At 40.2% G+C, this 14588-nt stretch overlaps 1 protein-coding gene across 2 annotated transcripts in view; it reads right to left on the bottom strand.

Annotated features, from left to right (window-relative positions):
* The window catches only part of LOC117291727 (carnitine O-palmitoyltransferase 1, liver isoform-like), a 61612-nt gene that overhangs the window by 18470 nt on the left and 28554 nt on the right, over positions 1 to 14588 (bottom strand). Inside the window, exons 10-12 of one of the 2 annotated variants that reach the window (XM_033773593.1) lie at positions 12448 to 12528; positions 3633 to 3659; positions 2191 to 2324 (exon numbers count right to left, since the gene is read on the bottom strand). In XM_033773593.1, coding sequence (XP_033629484.1) covers positions 2191 to 2324; positions 3633 to 3659; positions 12448 to 12528 — 242 coding nt within the window. The remainder of the gene's footprint in view (positions 1 to 2190; positions 2325 to 3632; positions 3660 to 12447; positions 12529 to 14588) is intronic. The other variant, XM_033773594.1, reaches the window with a different exon arrangement.

Genomic DNA, 14588 nt, shown 5'->3' with positions numbered 1-14588 from the left:
AAACAGTTAACTAAGGTTTAAAAAAATCAGTTCTTATGTTATTTACAAATTTAAGAGTAGACCCCGACCCGAGAGGGCGCTGTTCGTGACGTCAATCGAGGCAGACTTTGCCTGTAATGCGTAGAGTAAACACAATTGCAAAGTACATGTACGGACCAAGTCGTGAGTTTGTACGTTTCAAAAAGTGTTTTTCTGCATTCAGCAGCAATACACCTGGTCGGCATTGCCGGAAAAAAAAAACAATTTGTTTTTTTGAAACGTATGCACAGCACATGGATGGCAGACTAGCCTGCATATGTTTGTAACACGTTTTACGAGGACCGGTAAATCCCTTCACAGCCAAAAAAGCTCGTTAGATGTCAGCAAGACACTTCTAGATAATTAGAGGGCGCTGCACCGCGGCGACCACCTTTTTGTACAGCCATTCAACCTGTACAACCTGTTAAAATTAATGACATGTCTGTTGAAGTGGTAAAGGAGTACAAGTATCTGGGAACTGTAATTGATGATCAGCTGAACTGGAACTCTAACACCACGAAAATCTATAAGAAGGCTAATCAACGGTTGTACTTTGTCAGGAAGCTGAAGTATTTTAATGTTAACACCCGGATTCTTAATCTATTTTATCAGAATACTATTTTATCCTTGTTGACTTTTTGTGCAATCACTTGGTTTAATTCACTTTCAGTTTTTAATAGGCAAAAACTAGTTCGCATTACTAAACAAGCCAGTAGGATTATTGGTTCAGATAATGACGGTCTTCAGGAATTAGTTAAGAATAGACTTATGAGTAAGTTCCACTGTACTTTGTCTGACAACACACATCCCCTTTACCCACTGATTGTTCACAACAAATCTGGTAGGATCCGTCAACTAAGCCTTAAGACTAACAGGTTCAAGAACTCATTTTTACCTATTGCTATCCATAATTGTAACTGTGATTTTATTAGATAACTGCAATGCATCCAGCCCTATGTACTGTCTTATTGTTTATTATTGTTTTATTTGATTTTCTGGCATCTCCTGTGCAATTTGGCCTCTTTTAATTTGGGGAGGGGTCCACTACCCAATCATGCTTTAGCGTTTAACTGTTTGTTTGTTTGTTTGTTTGTTTGTTTGTTTGTTTGTTTGTTTGTTTGTTTGTTTGTTTGTTTGTTTGTTTGTTTGTTTTTTATAAACGTTCATTTTTTTAACTTACATTAAGGTTATTGTTTATGTAGTATTGTGGTAATTCTTGTGCAATTTTACATTTTAATATTTTATATGTTGCTGTACAATAGGATTGTAAATTTCATGTATTTTTATATACTTGACGAATAAACCATTCAATTCAATTCAATTCAATTCAATTAATCGATCTCCATGGGCCAAATTTTGATCAAGGGTGCTCAATGTACATCCCAATGTGGCTCACGGCAAGATATCAAACTTTTTCCAGCACGTAACGTCCGTATCAATCAGGTCTTTAAAATATAAATTCAATATCTATCAGGTAGTTTCCATGTGGAAGATGCAACCTTAAAACAACGCTAAGACCGACAGTTTAATAGTTTTGGCTTGATCCTCAGCACTTGTTAGTCCGAAATTGCGCCATCCTTCTCCATTTGTTTTTGGTTTTACAACATAGGAATATAAGAAATGTTGCAGCTTCCACTTGCTAGGCAAAGAGAATTACAGAACGCTACCGGGCTGTACATTTGTGTTGAAAAATCAACATGTTTGACTAAATAATAGCAAACATAATACACAAGTAAAATTACATACTTTTGTATAAATTCGAACATCCCTGTTTTTTAAACTCACAGAGATTCGAAATAAGAAATATATTTTGTTTTGGTCACTAAATACACACTGCGTCCTCATCGCATCATTAGTGTGCGATGTCAACCAGGGCTAGTAGAAAGGAGACTGATCACCTCACGTGGTCGGCTATGTGTGATACATTTTTTTATCATTTTGATTTTTTTCCAACGCTACAAAATTGGCTGATTCTTCAGTCTTCATTCTCTTTATATATGATATGAATATGATTTAACTGCCAATATACATGATGTCAGCCTAGCTTTAAAACTTAGTGATGGGAGATTTAGAGGCATCTTGAAGTGAGTGCTTATGCACATTGACATAATGGATCAGACAGTGGGCAAAGATTTATTCTATGGTTAGGCATTATCCCATTATAAGACTCACATGGAGTGTTCAGCATTGACTCCCAATCGGCCATTCTTGAAGATGACGAGGTTGAAGCACTTATCAAACCAACGATTGTGTCCAGTACCAGCGAGGAGAGAGTGACTGAACTGATCCAGTTTGCGATTCTGATTCTGTATGTCAAAACAAAATTACAAAAAACATCCCTATCAAGTTAAATAAGCATCACTTTTCCCCTGCATGACAATGTGAAACAGTTAAACGCTGGTCCTATAAAGCGACATGTCCATCGCCAAAAAATGTGTGTTTAGGAGAAGATTGCAATCGAAGTTGCAATATTTTTCAAACTAATGTTTTGGAGCCTGCATACCATTTCATAGTGGGGTTTTTCAGACCTAAATAAAGCTTCTTAATTCATACAACTATCAGTATGCTGTTATTTTGATTTGGGGTTGGAGACAGACAAATTGACTAGAGCAGGATTTGAACCATTGATCTCTGAATAAAAAGTGTGGTGCTCTACCAACAGAGCCATCTGGCCCTGTGTTGGCAGTCTCCCTTTATTTGTCAATGTCTTTGATCAGGGGGGGGGGGGGGGCCCTCAGAGGTCATACAACTGTTAAAGTGATGTGCAAGGGATTACACCCAAGGTTGAGGTACAACCTGGGAAGCGCCTTGGAAGCTGCAGACCCAAGGTTGAGGTACAACCTGGGAAGCGCCTTGGAAGCTGCAGACCCAAGGTTGAGGTACAACCTGCGAAGCGCCTTGGAAGCTGCAGACCCAAGGTTGAGGTACAACCTGGGAAGCGCCTTGGAAGCTGCAGACCCAAGGTTGAGGTACAACCTGGGAAGCGCCTTGGAAGCTGCAGACCCAAGGTTGAGGTACAACCTGGGAAGCGCCTGGGAAGCTGCAGACCCAAGGTTGAGGTACAACCTGGGAAGCGCCTTGGAAGCTGCAGACCCAAGGTTGAGGTACAACCTGGGAAGCGCCTGGGAAGCTGCAGACCCAAGGTTGAGGTACAACCTGGGAAGCGCCTTGGAAGCTGCAGACCCAAGGTTGAGGTACAACCTGGGAAGCGCCTTGGAAGCTGCAGACCCAAGGTTGAGGTACAACCTGGGAAGCGCCTTGGAAGCTGCAGACCCAAGGTTGAGGTACAACCTGGGAAGCGCCTGGGAAGCTGCAGCAGAGGGATCACCTTAACAGCAATGTCCCTTTTTCAGATATTAAAGGATAATTAAACCACAAGGGAAACTAACTGGGTAAAATTACTGCGATGCTGTTAAAACCTGTCGGCCCTTAATACATTCCAGTTAACCGTGATCCTACACCTGAGCACTGTAGCTATGACTGTTGACTCAAGAAATTACAATGTGACCTTGACCTTTGACCTAATAGGTCATTTCTTAGTACAGGGATGAATAGAGCCGACCAACCCAAGGCACACAGTCAGTTTCTATTGACAATCAAGCAGAATCACTCACCCATTCATCCTGTGCTGGTGATGGTTTCTGTGGGAAAAAGAACAACAACTGAGATGTCAGTATAATGCAATGAGCAAGACAACCCATAGAGGTTGATAACCACAAACAGAGGCAATGCTCTGGATACGTTATCTCTCATTCTGTGTGGAGTGGGAAAAGAGGTTTCAAATGCCTCCCAAATATTTGGGTTAAAAAACAAAGGCACTCAAGATGCTTTGAATAGAAATACAGATAGAAACAATGTCAGAAAACATACAATTTATTACATTTAAGAATCTATTCCCCCATAGAAAATGGGCATGGATTGATTGATAACTTGTGGCCATTACATTTAAGAATCTATTCCCCCATAGAAAACGGGCATGGATTGATTGATAACTTGTGGCCATTATTTCCATCTAACATATCTAGGAATAAACAAAAGTTTCACGTTGCTTCCTACATGTACATATCTTAACCAAATAAATACAGGGCCATGTTTGAATGGCACTCTGCACTAATGAAGTCACTTTCCTTCCAAATACCTGGGGCCAATTTCATAGAGCTGCTTAGAGACTCTGGGGTCGATTTCACAAACAGTTAAGACTGTCCTAACTTAGGACTAGTCATAAGAGATATCAAAAACACACAGCTAGTCCTAAGTTAGGACTAGTAACTCGTCCTAACTCGAGATAAGACTAGTCTTAACTCTTTGTGAAATCAACCCCTGGACACTACTGGTAATTGTCAGAGACCAGTCTTCTCACTTGGCGAATCTCAACATATGTATAAAATAACAAACCTGTGAAAATTTGAGCTCAATCGGTCGTCAAAGTTGCGAGATAATAATGAAAGAAAAAATTAGTCGTTACCAAATAATGTTTTATGGTAATAATTATTTTGAGTAATTACTAATAGTGTCAATAGCCTTTCAGCAAAAAATTCGCTTAAGCACGTAGTACAGGTAGTTCGCTTTTTTTACACATGTTACTGTCCAAAATGCCATGCCACATATATTGCTTGTGACTGGTATTTAGCTGTTGTTTACTTAGAATGACAATTGAGTTGAGTCTTGGCCAGTAATCTGATTTTACCAAGAAAGGATTTTTTCGCTTAAGCAAAATTTTGTGCTTAAGTGGCTCTATGAAATTGGGCCCTGGATGTCAGGCACACACATGACTAAAGCAATCACTGTATTGGTGCAGCAGACCGTAGTAGTAGTACAGTCAGTACAAGTGACTATTAACCTAAATCTTGGAAATGTTTGTGCGTTGATGCGTTGAAGCGTTATTTGAGATCCAAGTACTGAGCTTCTATGTTTAGCATTAGTGGGTTATTAATTGAATCAGCAATGGCTGACAAGGGCTACTCTTCAGCACAGATGCAGCCCCCATGACCGAAGTCTGTTTATTTGATTCAGACATTGGGTGCATTCGATTAGCTTCCCTGGGTTGACCCCGGTCTGCCCCCGGTACGTTCGAATAGCTTTGGCGTCATTCCACAGGCTCATCCGGGTCAGCCCCAAATGCCCTGCTGGTGGTGACCCACTTGGGGCTGGCCCCAGGTGCATGACGTTACCACAAGATGGCATGTGTAATCGTTTGATTAGCTCTTGTCAGGGGCTCACTCGAGTGAGCACCGCTGGGTCGACACAGGAAAGCTAATCGAACGCACCCATAGCACAATTCTAAGCAGCAAAAGCCACTTTGTGATATACTACAGGTTTTTTCAGTAACATTTTTTGATCTATTGATCCCTCGCACCAACATTACACGTGGCCAGTGTCAACCACTCTCTCCATTTGTGGAGTCAAATTGCACATTTAAATTCGGAATACACTGTAAAACACACAGGGACTGCAAAAAAAAGGCATAACTGAGATTACTATGATGATTGCATCAGGTTACTTGGGTCAACGGATACAATTCTTCCTTCTTTAGAATAAAGACAAGACAAGATTTACTAAAACATGTTCAAGAAGCAGGCATGCAAGGGCGCATTCAGCTGCCAGCCACATCAACCCACTATGACCACGGAGCACAGCCAAGATCAAAAGTGTTTGATTTTTCCTGAGGGAGGAAAACTGGATAGTCTGGCAGTGTCTGGAAAACCCGCGTGGCACAGCCAACGCACGACTCAACTCACATATGGCCCTGGCTGGGAATCGAACCGGGGTCACCTTGGTGAGAGGCAAGCGCTTTACGCACAAGCCAAGCGTTCCACCATCACGGTGTGGTCATCTTGATGTTACTCCATTCCAACTTATTGTAACCAAACTGAGGCTGGATGAAATAATAGTCTGATGCCATGTTTGCGCAATGAATGTTAGCATTCATTACTGTTATGGAAACAGGGAATATGACCGAGATGGTGACAGCGTTATAAAGGTCTGTACCAGACTATGTATAAAATAATAACTATAATCTTCAGTACTCTAGTACAGTAGGTGATGCTAAATCTATTACTGCTTTTGATAATATGCATAGTTACAAACATTCTCCAAATTGAAAACGGCTCCATGCCAAAACCAGGCACTTCCTGCAAACATTTTAAACAGCATTAGCCTAATTTGATCATCAATAGTGCTGTCAAATAACACATCACTAGGGCCTATAAACTTAATAAGTATTTCTCAACATATAGAATGTTAAAGATACATGTACCACTTCACATAGATACTTAGCGTGATGTTTCAGATGTCTTCACATTAAATGCAATTTCACTATTTCAAGGAAGTGCTTGATTTGGTCTGGGTGCAAGTCGTCAAATACTGTTTCTTTCATTCTCGTGTAATGTGTTTACACTAAACTTTTTCTAAAACACAAGATGTTTAAGACTGTGTGAAACCAAAACTATTTAACATGTTTAATGATATTATGTTCATCTTCACCTCTTCCTAACTGTTCAAATCTTTACCTGAGTAGCAGATGCCAGCCACTCAATTTAGGTAAATTGCGCATGTCCTGTACCGGAGTTGTTCTTCATTATTGGGATGCTTATGCATAGCACATGGTCTAAACTTGCCTTAATATCGTTGTGTTAACATAATTGGTCAGGGATGCCTGTAAAGCATAACAAAAATAAAAGCCTGGCAATTTTGCATCCTACTGGCTATCGTAGCTGCAATTCTACCAATAAACGCCTGGCAAATCTGCATCCTACTGGCTATCGTAGCTGCAATTCTACCAATAAACGCCTGGCAAATTTGCATCCCACTGGCTATCGTAGCTGCAATTCTACCAATAAACACCTGGCAAATCTGCATCCTACTGGCTATCGTAGCTGCAATTCTACCAATAAACGCCTGGCAAATTTGCATCCTACTGGCTATCGTAGCTGCAATTCTAACAATAATTGCCTGGCAAATCTGCATTCTACTGGCTATCGTAGCTGCAATTCTACCAATAAACGCCTGGCAAATCTGCATCCTACTGGCTAGCGTAGCTGCAATTCTACCAATAAACGCCTGGCAAATTTGCATCCTACTGGCTATCGTAGCTGCAATTCTACCAATAATCGCCTGGCAAATCTGCATCCTACTGGCTATCGTAGCTGCAATTCTACCAATAAACGCCTGGCAAATCTGCATCCTACTGGCTATCGTAGCTGCAATTCTACCAATAAACGCCTGGCAAATTTGCATCCTACTGGCTATCGTAGCTGCAATTCTACCAATAAACGCCTGGCAAATCTGCATCCTACTGGCTATCGTAGCTGCAATTCTACCAATAAACGCCTGGCAAATTTGCATCCTACTGGCTATCGTAGTTGCAATTCTACCAATAAACGCCTGGCAAATTTGCATCCTACTGGCTATCGTAGTTGCAATTCTACCAATAAACGCCTGGCAAATTTGCATCCTACTGGCTATCGTAGCTGCAATTCTACCAATAAACGCCTGGCAAATCTGCATCCTACTGGCTATCGTAGCTGCAATTCTACCAATAAACGCCTGGCAAATTTGCATCCTACTGGCTATCGTAGCTGCAATTCTACCAATAAACGCCTGGCAAATCTGCATCCTACTGGCTATCGTAGCTGCAATTCTACCAATAAACGCCTGGCAAATTTGCATCCTACTGGCTATCGTAGTTGCAATTCTACCAATCAACGCCTGGCAAATTTGCATCCTACTGGCTATCGTAGCTGCAATTCTACCAATAAACGCCTGGCAAATTTGCATCCTACTGGCTATCGTAGCTGCAATTCTACCAATAATCGCCTGGCAAATTTGCATCCTACTGGCTATCGTAGTTGCAATTCTACCAATAAACGCCTGGCAAATTTGCATCCTACTGGCTATCGTAGTTGCAATTCTACCAATAAACGCCTGGCAAATTTGCATCCTACTGGCTATCGTAGCTGCAATTCTACCAATAAACGCCTGGCAAATCTGCATCCTACTGGCTATCGTAGCTGCAATTCTACCAATAAACGCATGGCAAATTTGCATCCTACTGGCTATCGTAGCTGCAATTCTACCAATAAACGCCTGGCAAATTTGCATCCTACTGGCTATCGTAGCTACATTCTACCAATAAACGCCTGGCAAATTTGCATCCTACTGGCTATCGTAGTTGCAATTCTACCAATAAACGCCTGGCAAATCTGCATCCTACTGGCTATCGTAGCTGCAATTCTACCAATAAATGCCTGGCAAATTTCCATCCTACTGGCTATCGTAGTTGCAATTCTACCAATAAACGCCTGGCAAATTTGCATCCTACTGGCTATCGTAGTTGCAATTCTACCAATAAACGCCTGGCAAATTTGCATCCTACTGGCTATCGTAGCTGCAATTCTACCAATAAACGCCTGGCAAATCTGCATCCTACTGGCTATCGTAGCTGCAATTCTACCAATAAACGCATGGCAAATTTGCATCCTACTGGCTATCGTAGCTGCAATTCTACCAATAAACGCCTGGCAAATTTGCATCCTACTGGCTATCGTAGCTACATTCTACCAATAAACGCCTGGCAAATCTGCATCCTACTGGCTATCGTAGCTGCAATTCTACCAATAAACGCCTGGCAAATTTGCATCCTACTGGCTATCGTAGTTGCAATTCTACCAATAAACGCCTGGCAAATCTGCATCCTACTGGCTATCGTAGCTGCAATTCTACCAATAAATGCCTGGCAAATTTCCATCCTACTGGCTATCGTAGTTGCAATTCTACCAATAAACGCCTGGCAAATTTGCATCCTACTGGCTATCGTAGTTGCAATTCTACCAATAAACGCCTGGCAAATTTGCATCCTACAGGCTATCGTAGCTGTAATTCTACCAATAAACGCCTGGCAAATTTGCATCCTACTGGCTATCGTAGCTGCAATTCTACCAATAAACGCCTGGCAAATTTGCATCCTACTGGCTATCGTAGCTGCAATTCTACCAATAAATGCCTGGCAAATCTGCATCCTACTGGCTATCGTAGCTGCAATTCTACCAATAAACGCCTGGCAAATTTGCATCCTACTGGCTATCGTAGCTGCAATTCTACCAATAAACGCCTGGCAAATTTGCATCCTACTGGCTATCGTAGTTGCAATTCTACCAATAAACGCCTGGCAAATTTGCATCCTACAGGCTATCGTAGCTGCAATTCTACCAATAAACGCCTGGCAAATTTGCATCCTACTGGCTATCGTAGCTGCAATTCTACCAATAAACGCCTGGCAAATCTGCATCCTACTGGCTATCGTAGCTGCAATTCTACCAATAAACGCCTGGCAAATTTGCATCCTACTGGCTATCGTAGCTGCAATTCTACCAATAAACGCCTGGCAAATCTGCATCCTACTGGCTATCGTAGCTGCAATTCTACCAATAAACGCCTGGCAAATTTGCATCCTACTGGCTATCGTAGTTGCAATTCTACCAATCAACGCCTGGCAAATTTGCATCCTACTGGCTATCGTAGCTGCAATTCTACCAATAAACGCCTGGCAAATTTGCATCCTACTGGCTATCGTAGCTGCAATTCTACCAATAATCGCCTGGCAAATTTGCATCCTACTGGCTATCGTAGTTGCAATTCTACCAATAAACGCCTGGCAAATTTGCATCCTACTGGCTATCGTAGTTGCAATTCTACCAATAAACGCCTGGCAAATTTGCATCCTACTGGCTATCGTAGCTGCAATTCTACCAATAAACGCCTGGCAAATCTGCATCCTACTGGCTATCGTAGCTGCAATTCTACCAATAAACGCATGGCAAATTTGCATCCTACTGGCTATCGTAGCTGCAATTCTACCAATAAACGCCTGGCAAATTTGCATCCTACTGGCTATCGTAGCTACATTCTACCAATAAACGCCTGGCAAATCTGCATCCTACTGGCTATCGTAGCTGCAATTCTACCAATAAACGCCTGGCAAATTTGCATCCTACTGGCTATCGTAGTTGCAATTCTACCAATAAACGCCTGGCAAATCTGCATCCTACTGGCTATCGTAGCTGCAATTCTACCAATAAATGCCTGGCAAATTTCCATCCTACTGGCTATCGTAGTTGCAATTCTACCAATAAACGCCTGGCAAATTTGCATCCTACTGGCTATCGTAGTTGCAATTCTACCAATAAACGCCTGCCAAATTTGCATCCTACAGGCTATCGTAGCTGTAATTCTACCAATAAACGCCTGGCAAATTTGCATCCTACTGGCTATCGTAGCTGCAATTCTACCAATAAACGCCTGGCAAATTTGCATCCTACTGGCTATCGTAGCTGCAATTCTACCAATAAATGCCTGGCAAATCTGCATCCTACTGGCTATCGTAGCTGCAATTCTACCAATAAACGCCTGGCAAATTTGCATCCTACTGGCTATCGTAGCTGCAATTCTACCAATAAACGCCTGGCAAATTTGCATCCTACTGGCTATCGTAGTTGCAATTCTACCAATAAACGCCTGGCAAATTTGCATCCTACAGGCTATCGTAGCTGCAATTCTACCAATAAACGCCTGGCAAATTTGCATCCTACTGGCTATCGTAGCTGCAATTCTACCAATAACCTATTTTCTTCTATCTACATTATTCTAATAAAAATAAAAGAAATCATAGACCTGCATAAATATTACCCTTCAACAAATGACTCCTTTCTAAAGCCCTTTTCACACTATAGGTATTTCCCAGATAAATTCCCCGCAACTTTTGGTCAATCTTTTAACACTACGAAAGAACTCTCGGGAAATTCCCATGAAATAAATTTTTCCCAGGAAATAGTTAACCCTGCTCGGGGGTAGGGTTATTAAGGAAGTTAACCCCTGGTAAAACGTTTTTCCCAGGAAAAGGCAGCTAGTAAGAACAAAAGCGGGTTTAAACGATGCGTATTCCTGATCAATATAATAGAGATCAATGGAAATACAACTCCCGGGAGTTACCAAAATGGGATCGTGAGAACGGTTGCTTGGGTGAAGATGGGGCTAAAACATTCCAGGATTTGAAAAGGGCTTACATGAAAAAACATCAATATTTTTATTCCCCTTTACCTTTACTAACTCAAGTTATGTGCTTTCCCATCAATTCCTTATTGGCCACTCATTTGTTTTAATGTAGTGGGCAGCCTTAGAGTTACTTTGCAACCAATTGTTTCTTTGAAAAAGTAAGAATATAGCACCTGTAATGATTTAATTTCAACAACAAAATTGTTCAATGAATAACTTGATTTTAACGAATATTTCAAAAATGATCGTCAACCAAACTTATCTAAACCTTATTCATATAAACATGTCAATATGCTTAAATAATAAGGAATGAGTGGAGGGTTCTATGTTGTAGGGATGAAACAAAAGGGTTTGTGAAAATAAGAAAATTGTGGGTTAATATGTTAAAGCTGGTTGGTAAAGAAGCAAGCAAAGATTAGTAGACAAGCTAAGAAAACATATGCCAAGAAGCAGAACATGCGCAAACAATACAACTAACAAGCAATGTGAATCATCACCAAGACAGCAACTTGAAATGTGTGTACTCATACCAAAAGTGCACAACTGTTTGCAGTGGTTATGGTTAACACAAACTCTCCTTCAGTTAAGAGCAAATTGGAAGGCCCTTCTGTGATCGTTCTTGTTCTAAAAATTTCTCTGAATTACACCCACCAACAATTTGTCAACAACTATGACTTGAAAAATAGTATTTGGCTGTTGCAAACTGTAAGTTTGTGAAGTCTACATTCCACTTGGTACAAGCTTCAGAATCTTGTAGTAGAATTTTCAGCATACTTCTGTTTTATCAAGAGTCCCTTTGAAGAGGATTATAAGTGAGAGGCAAAAACAAAATTACTGTCGAACAGGAGAGTTGTATCAATTGCTTTTTTTAATCTGCTGTGAAGGTTTTTTCTCAATAACTTTGACAATTTTAGTTTGGGAGTCAAGCAAACCCCCAAAACAAAGCAATTGCATATGAAACAGCAACAGTACAACTAAAGCTTTCTTCAGTATTTTTTCTAAACGATTTTATTTCATGGATGCTGATATAGCCATCTTTTTTATCGGATAAAGAATTGGTTGTAAGCATTTACCTTTAAAAACAACAAATTAAACAGCAAGATTGTGTGTGTATTTGCAATAGTCATACAGTTTACATAACGCTGTAATACAGCTTTTCCTATTTCTCCTTGCTTGGGATAAAATATTCATTCATAACATCATGCACAAATTGTTTAAATTGAATATGCAAATGCTGTGAATGTCAACAAAAAATCGAACAGGTCTAAAACAACCGAGAATTCAAATGGCTCTAAGTTTTACAAGCACCCTGGTTAATCCAGTGGGAAAGAATAACACATGCGTAACATAGGTTTCAGAGGAAACAAACCATTATATTACCTGGTCATCAGTGAGCTCTTGGGGGCGCTCTTTGTACCATGGTGGTAGGGTTTGATTGGACAGGATCATCTTGAGTGGTTCCTAGTGGTTGGTTTTGAGTTCGTTCATTGACAGTGGTATTAAATGAAAGAATCATGAGAGAGGCCAAGTAATGACAGACCGTGAGTAGGTGGGAAAACATGGATGGAAGTAAAAGAGTGAAAAGAATCAATGTTCAAGAAAAGAATCAAGAATAATAGAGTAAAATAAGTAAAAAAATGAACAAATGTCACCATGCAAAATGAGCATACAGAGATTTTTGTTATTAAATTGCCCCTCTTTCTTGCAGTACAACTATGGGAATTTAAGGCAATGCTTGGCCTGATTTTCCCAAAAAGAAATTAATTTAAAGAATTTTTTCTCTGAACAAATTTTGAAAAGATGATGCGGTTTCAAATAAATAAAACTTACAAAAACTTTTGCATCCGCCTTAGGCAATGCACAGTATAGTGCAAAGTTGTTTGTACATGGCTGATGGGTTTAAGATAATGTAGAGGGCCTGACACTAAATCAGTTTCAGTTTTTAAACAACAACAATTTTTCAGTGGTAAATTGTTTTTGTGCAATACCTTAAATGAAAGCTCTAACTTTCTTTAGTTAAAAAAAAATAGTTATTTCAACTTTTAATCTGCATTGTTGAGTCAAAATCGACCAAAATTTGACCTACATCTTTAATATTAGCCCAGAACACAGTTGTGCACTCGCATATAAACTAAAATCTAAAAGTGGAAAGCTTACATGTATAAACTGCAAGAAATTGGGACTTTCAATAATGTAAACAACACTGTAATTGTCATATTGTCATGTTGTTTATTAGAGAGAGGGTGATGTGAACCCAAAGAAAGGTGTTGAAATGAAGATGTTTTTGATGAGTTCCCTTCTAATTGAGTTCCCTTCTAATTGAGTTCCCTTCTAATTGAGTTCCCTTCTAATTGAGTTCCCTTCTAATTGAGTTCCCTTCTAATTGAGTTCCCTTCTAATTGAGTTCCCTTCTAATTGAGTTCCCTTCTAATTGAGTTCCCTTCTAATTGAGTTCCCTTCTAATTGAGTTCCCTTCTAATTGAGTTCCCTTCTAATTGAGTTCCCTTCTAATTGAGTTCCCTTCTAATTGAGTTCCCTTCTAATTGAGTTCCCTTCTAATTGAGTTCCCTTCTAATTGAGTTCCCTTCTAATTGAGTTCCCTTCTAATTGAGTTCCCTTCTAATTGAGTTCCCTTCTAATTGAGTTCCCTTCTAATTGAGTTCCCTTCTAATTGAGTTCCCTTCTAATTGAGTTCCCTTCTAATTGAGTTCCCTTCTAATTGAGTTCCCTTCTAATTGAGTTCCCTTCTAATTGAGTTCCCTTCTAATTGAGTTCCCTTCTAATTGAGTTCCCTTCTAATTGAGTTCCCTTCTAATTGAGTTCCCTTCTAATTGAGTTCCCTTCTAATTGAGTTCCCTTCTAATTGAGTTCCCTTCTAATTGAGTTCCCTTCTAATTGAGTTCCCTTCTAATTGAGTTCCCTTCTAATTGAGTTCCCTTCTAATTGAGTTCCCTTCTAATTGAGTTCCCTTCTAATTGAGTTCCCTTCTAAATTGAGTTCCCTTCTAAATTGAGTTCCCTTCTAATTGAGTTCCCTTCTAATTGAGTTCCCTTCTAATTGAGTTCCCTTCTAATTGAGTTCCCTTCTAATTGAGTTCCCTTCTAATTGAGTTCCCTTCTAATTGAGACCAGTGTACCATGGCCAAGGATCTGTGAGATTTTAAAACATTATTCAAATCCAACTGCATGCTCGACTCTGTTAACCAGTTAACCGTGAACCAGTTAACCGTGGAAGATGTGCATATAAGCCAATAAATTATGTACCAGAAATTAGAAGATTTGTACACCAACTTCCGTAAACATGCCATGTGTGTAAACTCCTGCAATCGTGGACCCTCCTTTGTTCAACTCTTTGTGGACCACAATGCTGTTTTTTGTGATAGCAACCGTGGACCCATTGTCCCTTTTGTTATAGGTCCCGCTTTGAATGTGGATACCTACCCTCCCTAACATTCCAGTATGTACAGCACACAGTGCATGCAATCACTGTGCATGCACCACTTCATTCTATTAGAGGGACAG

The sequence above is a fragment of the Asterias rubens genome, chromosome 6 (assembly GCF_902459465.1).
Source record: "Asterias rubens chromosome 6, eAstRub1.3, whole genome shotgun sequence".
NCBI classification, from domain to species: Eukaryota; Metazoa; Echinodermata; class Asteroidea; order Forcipulatida; family Asteriidae; genus Asterias; species Asterias rubens.
Note: the sequence above shows the minus strand (reverse complement) of the source record. Positions and strands in the feature narration are given on the sequence as shown.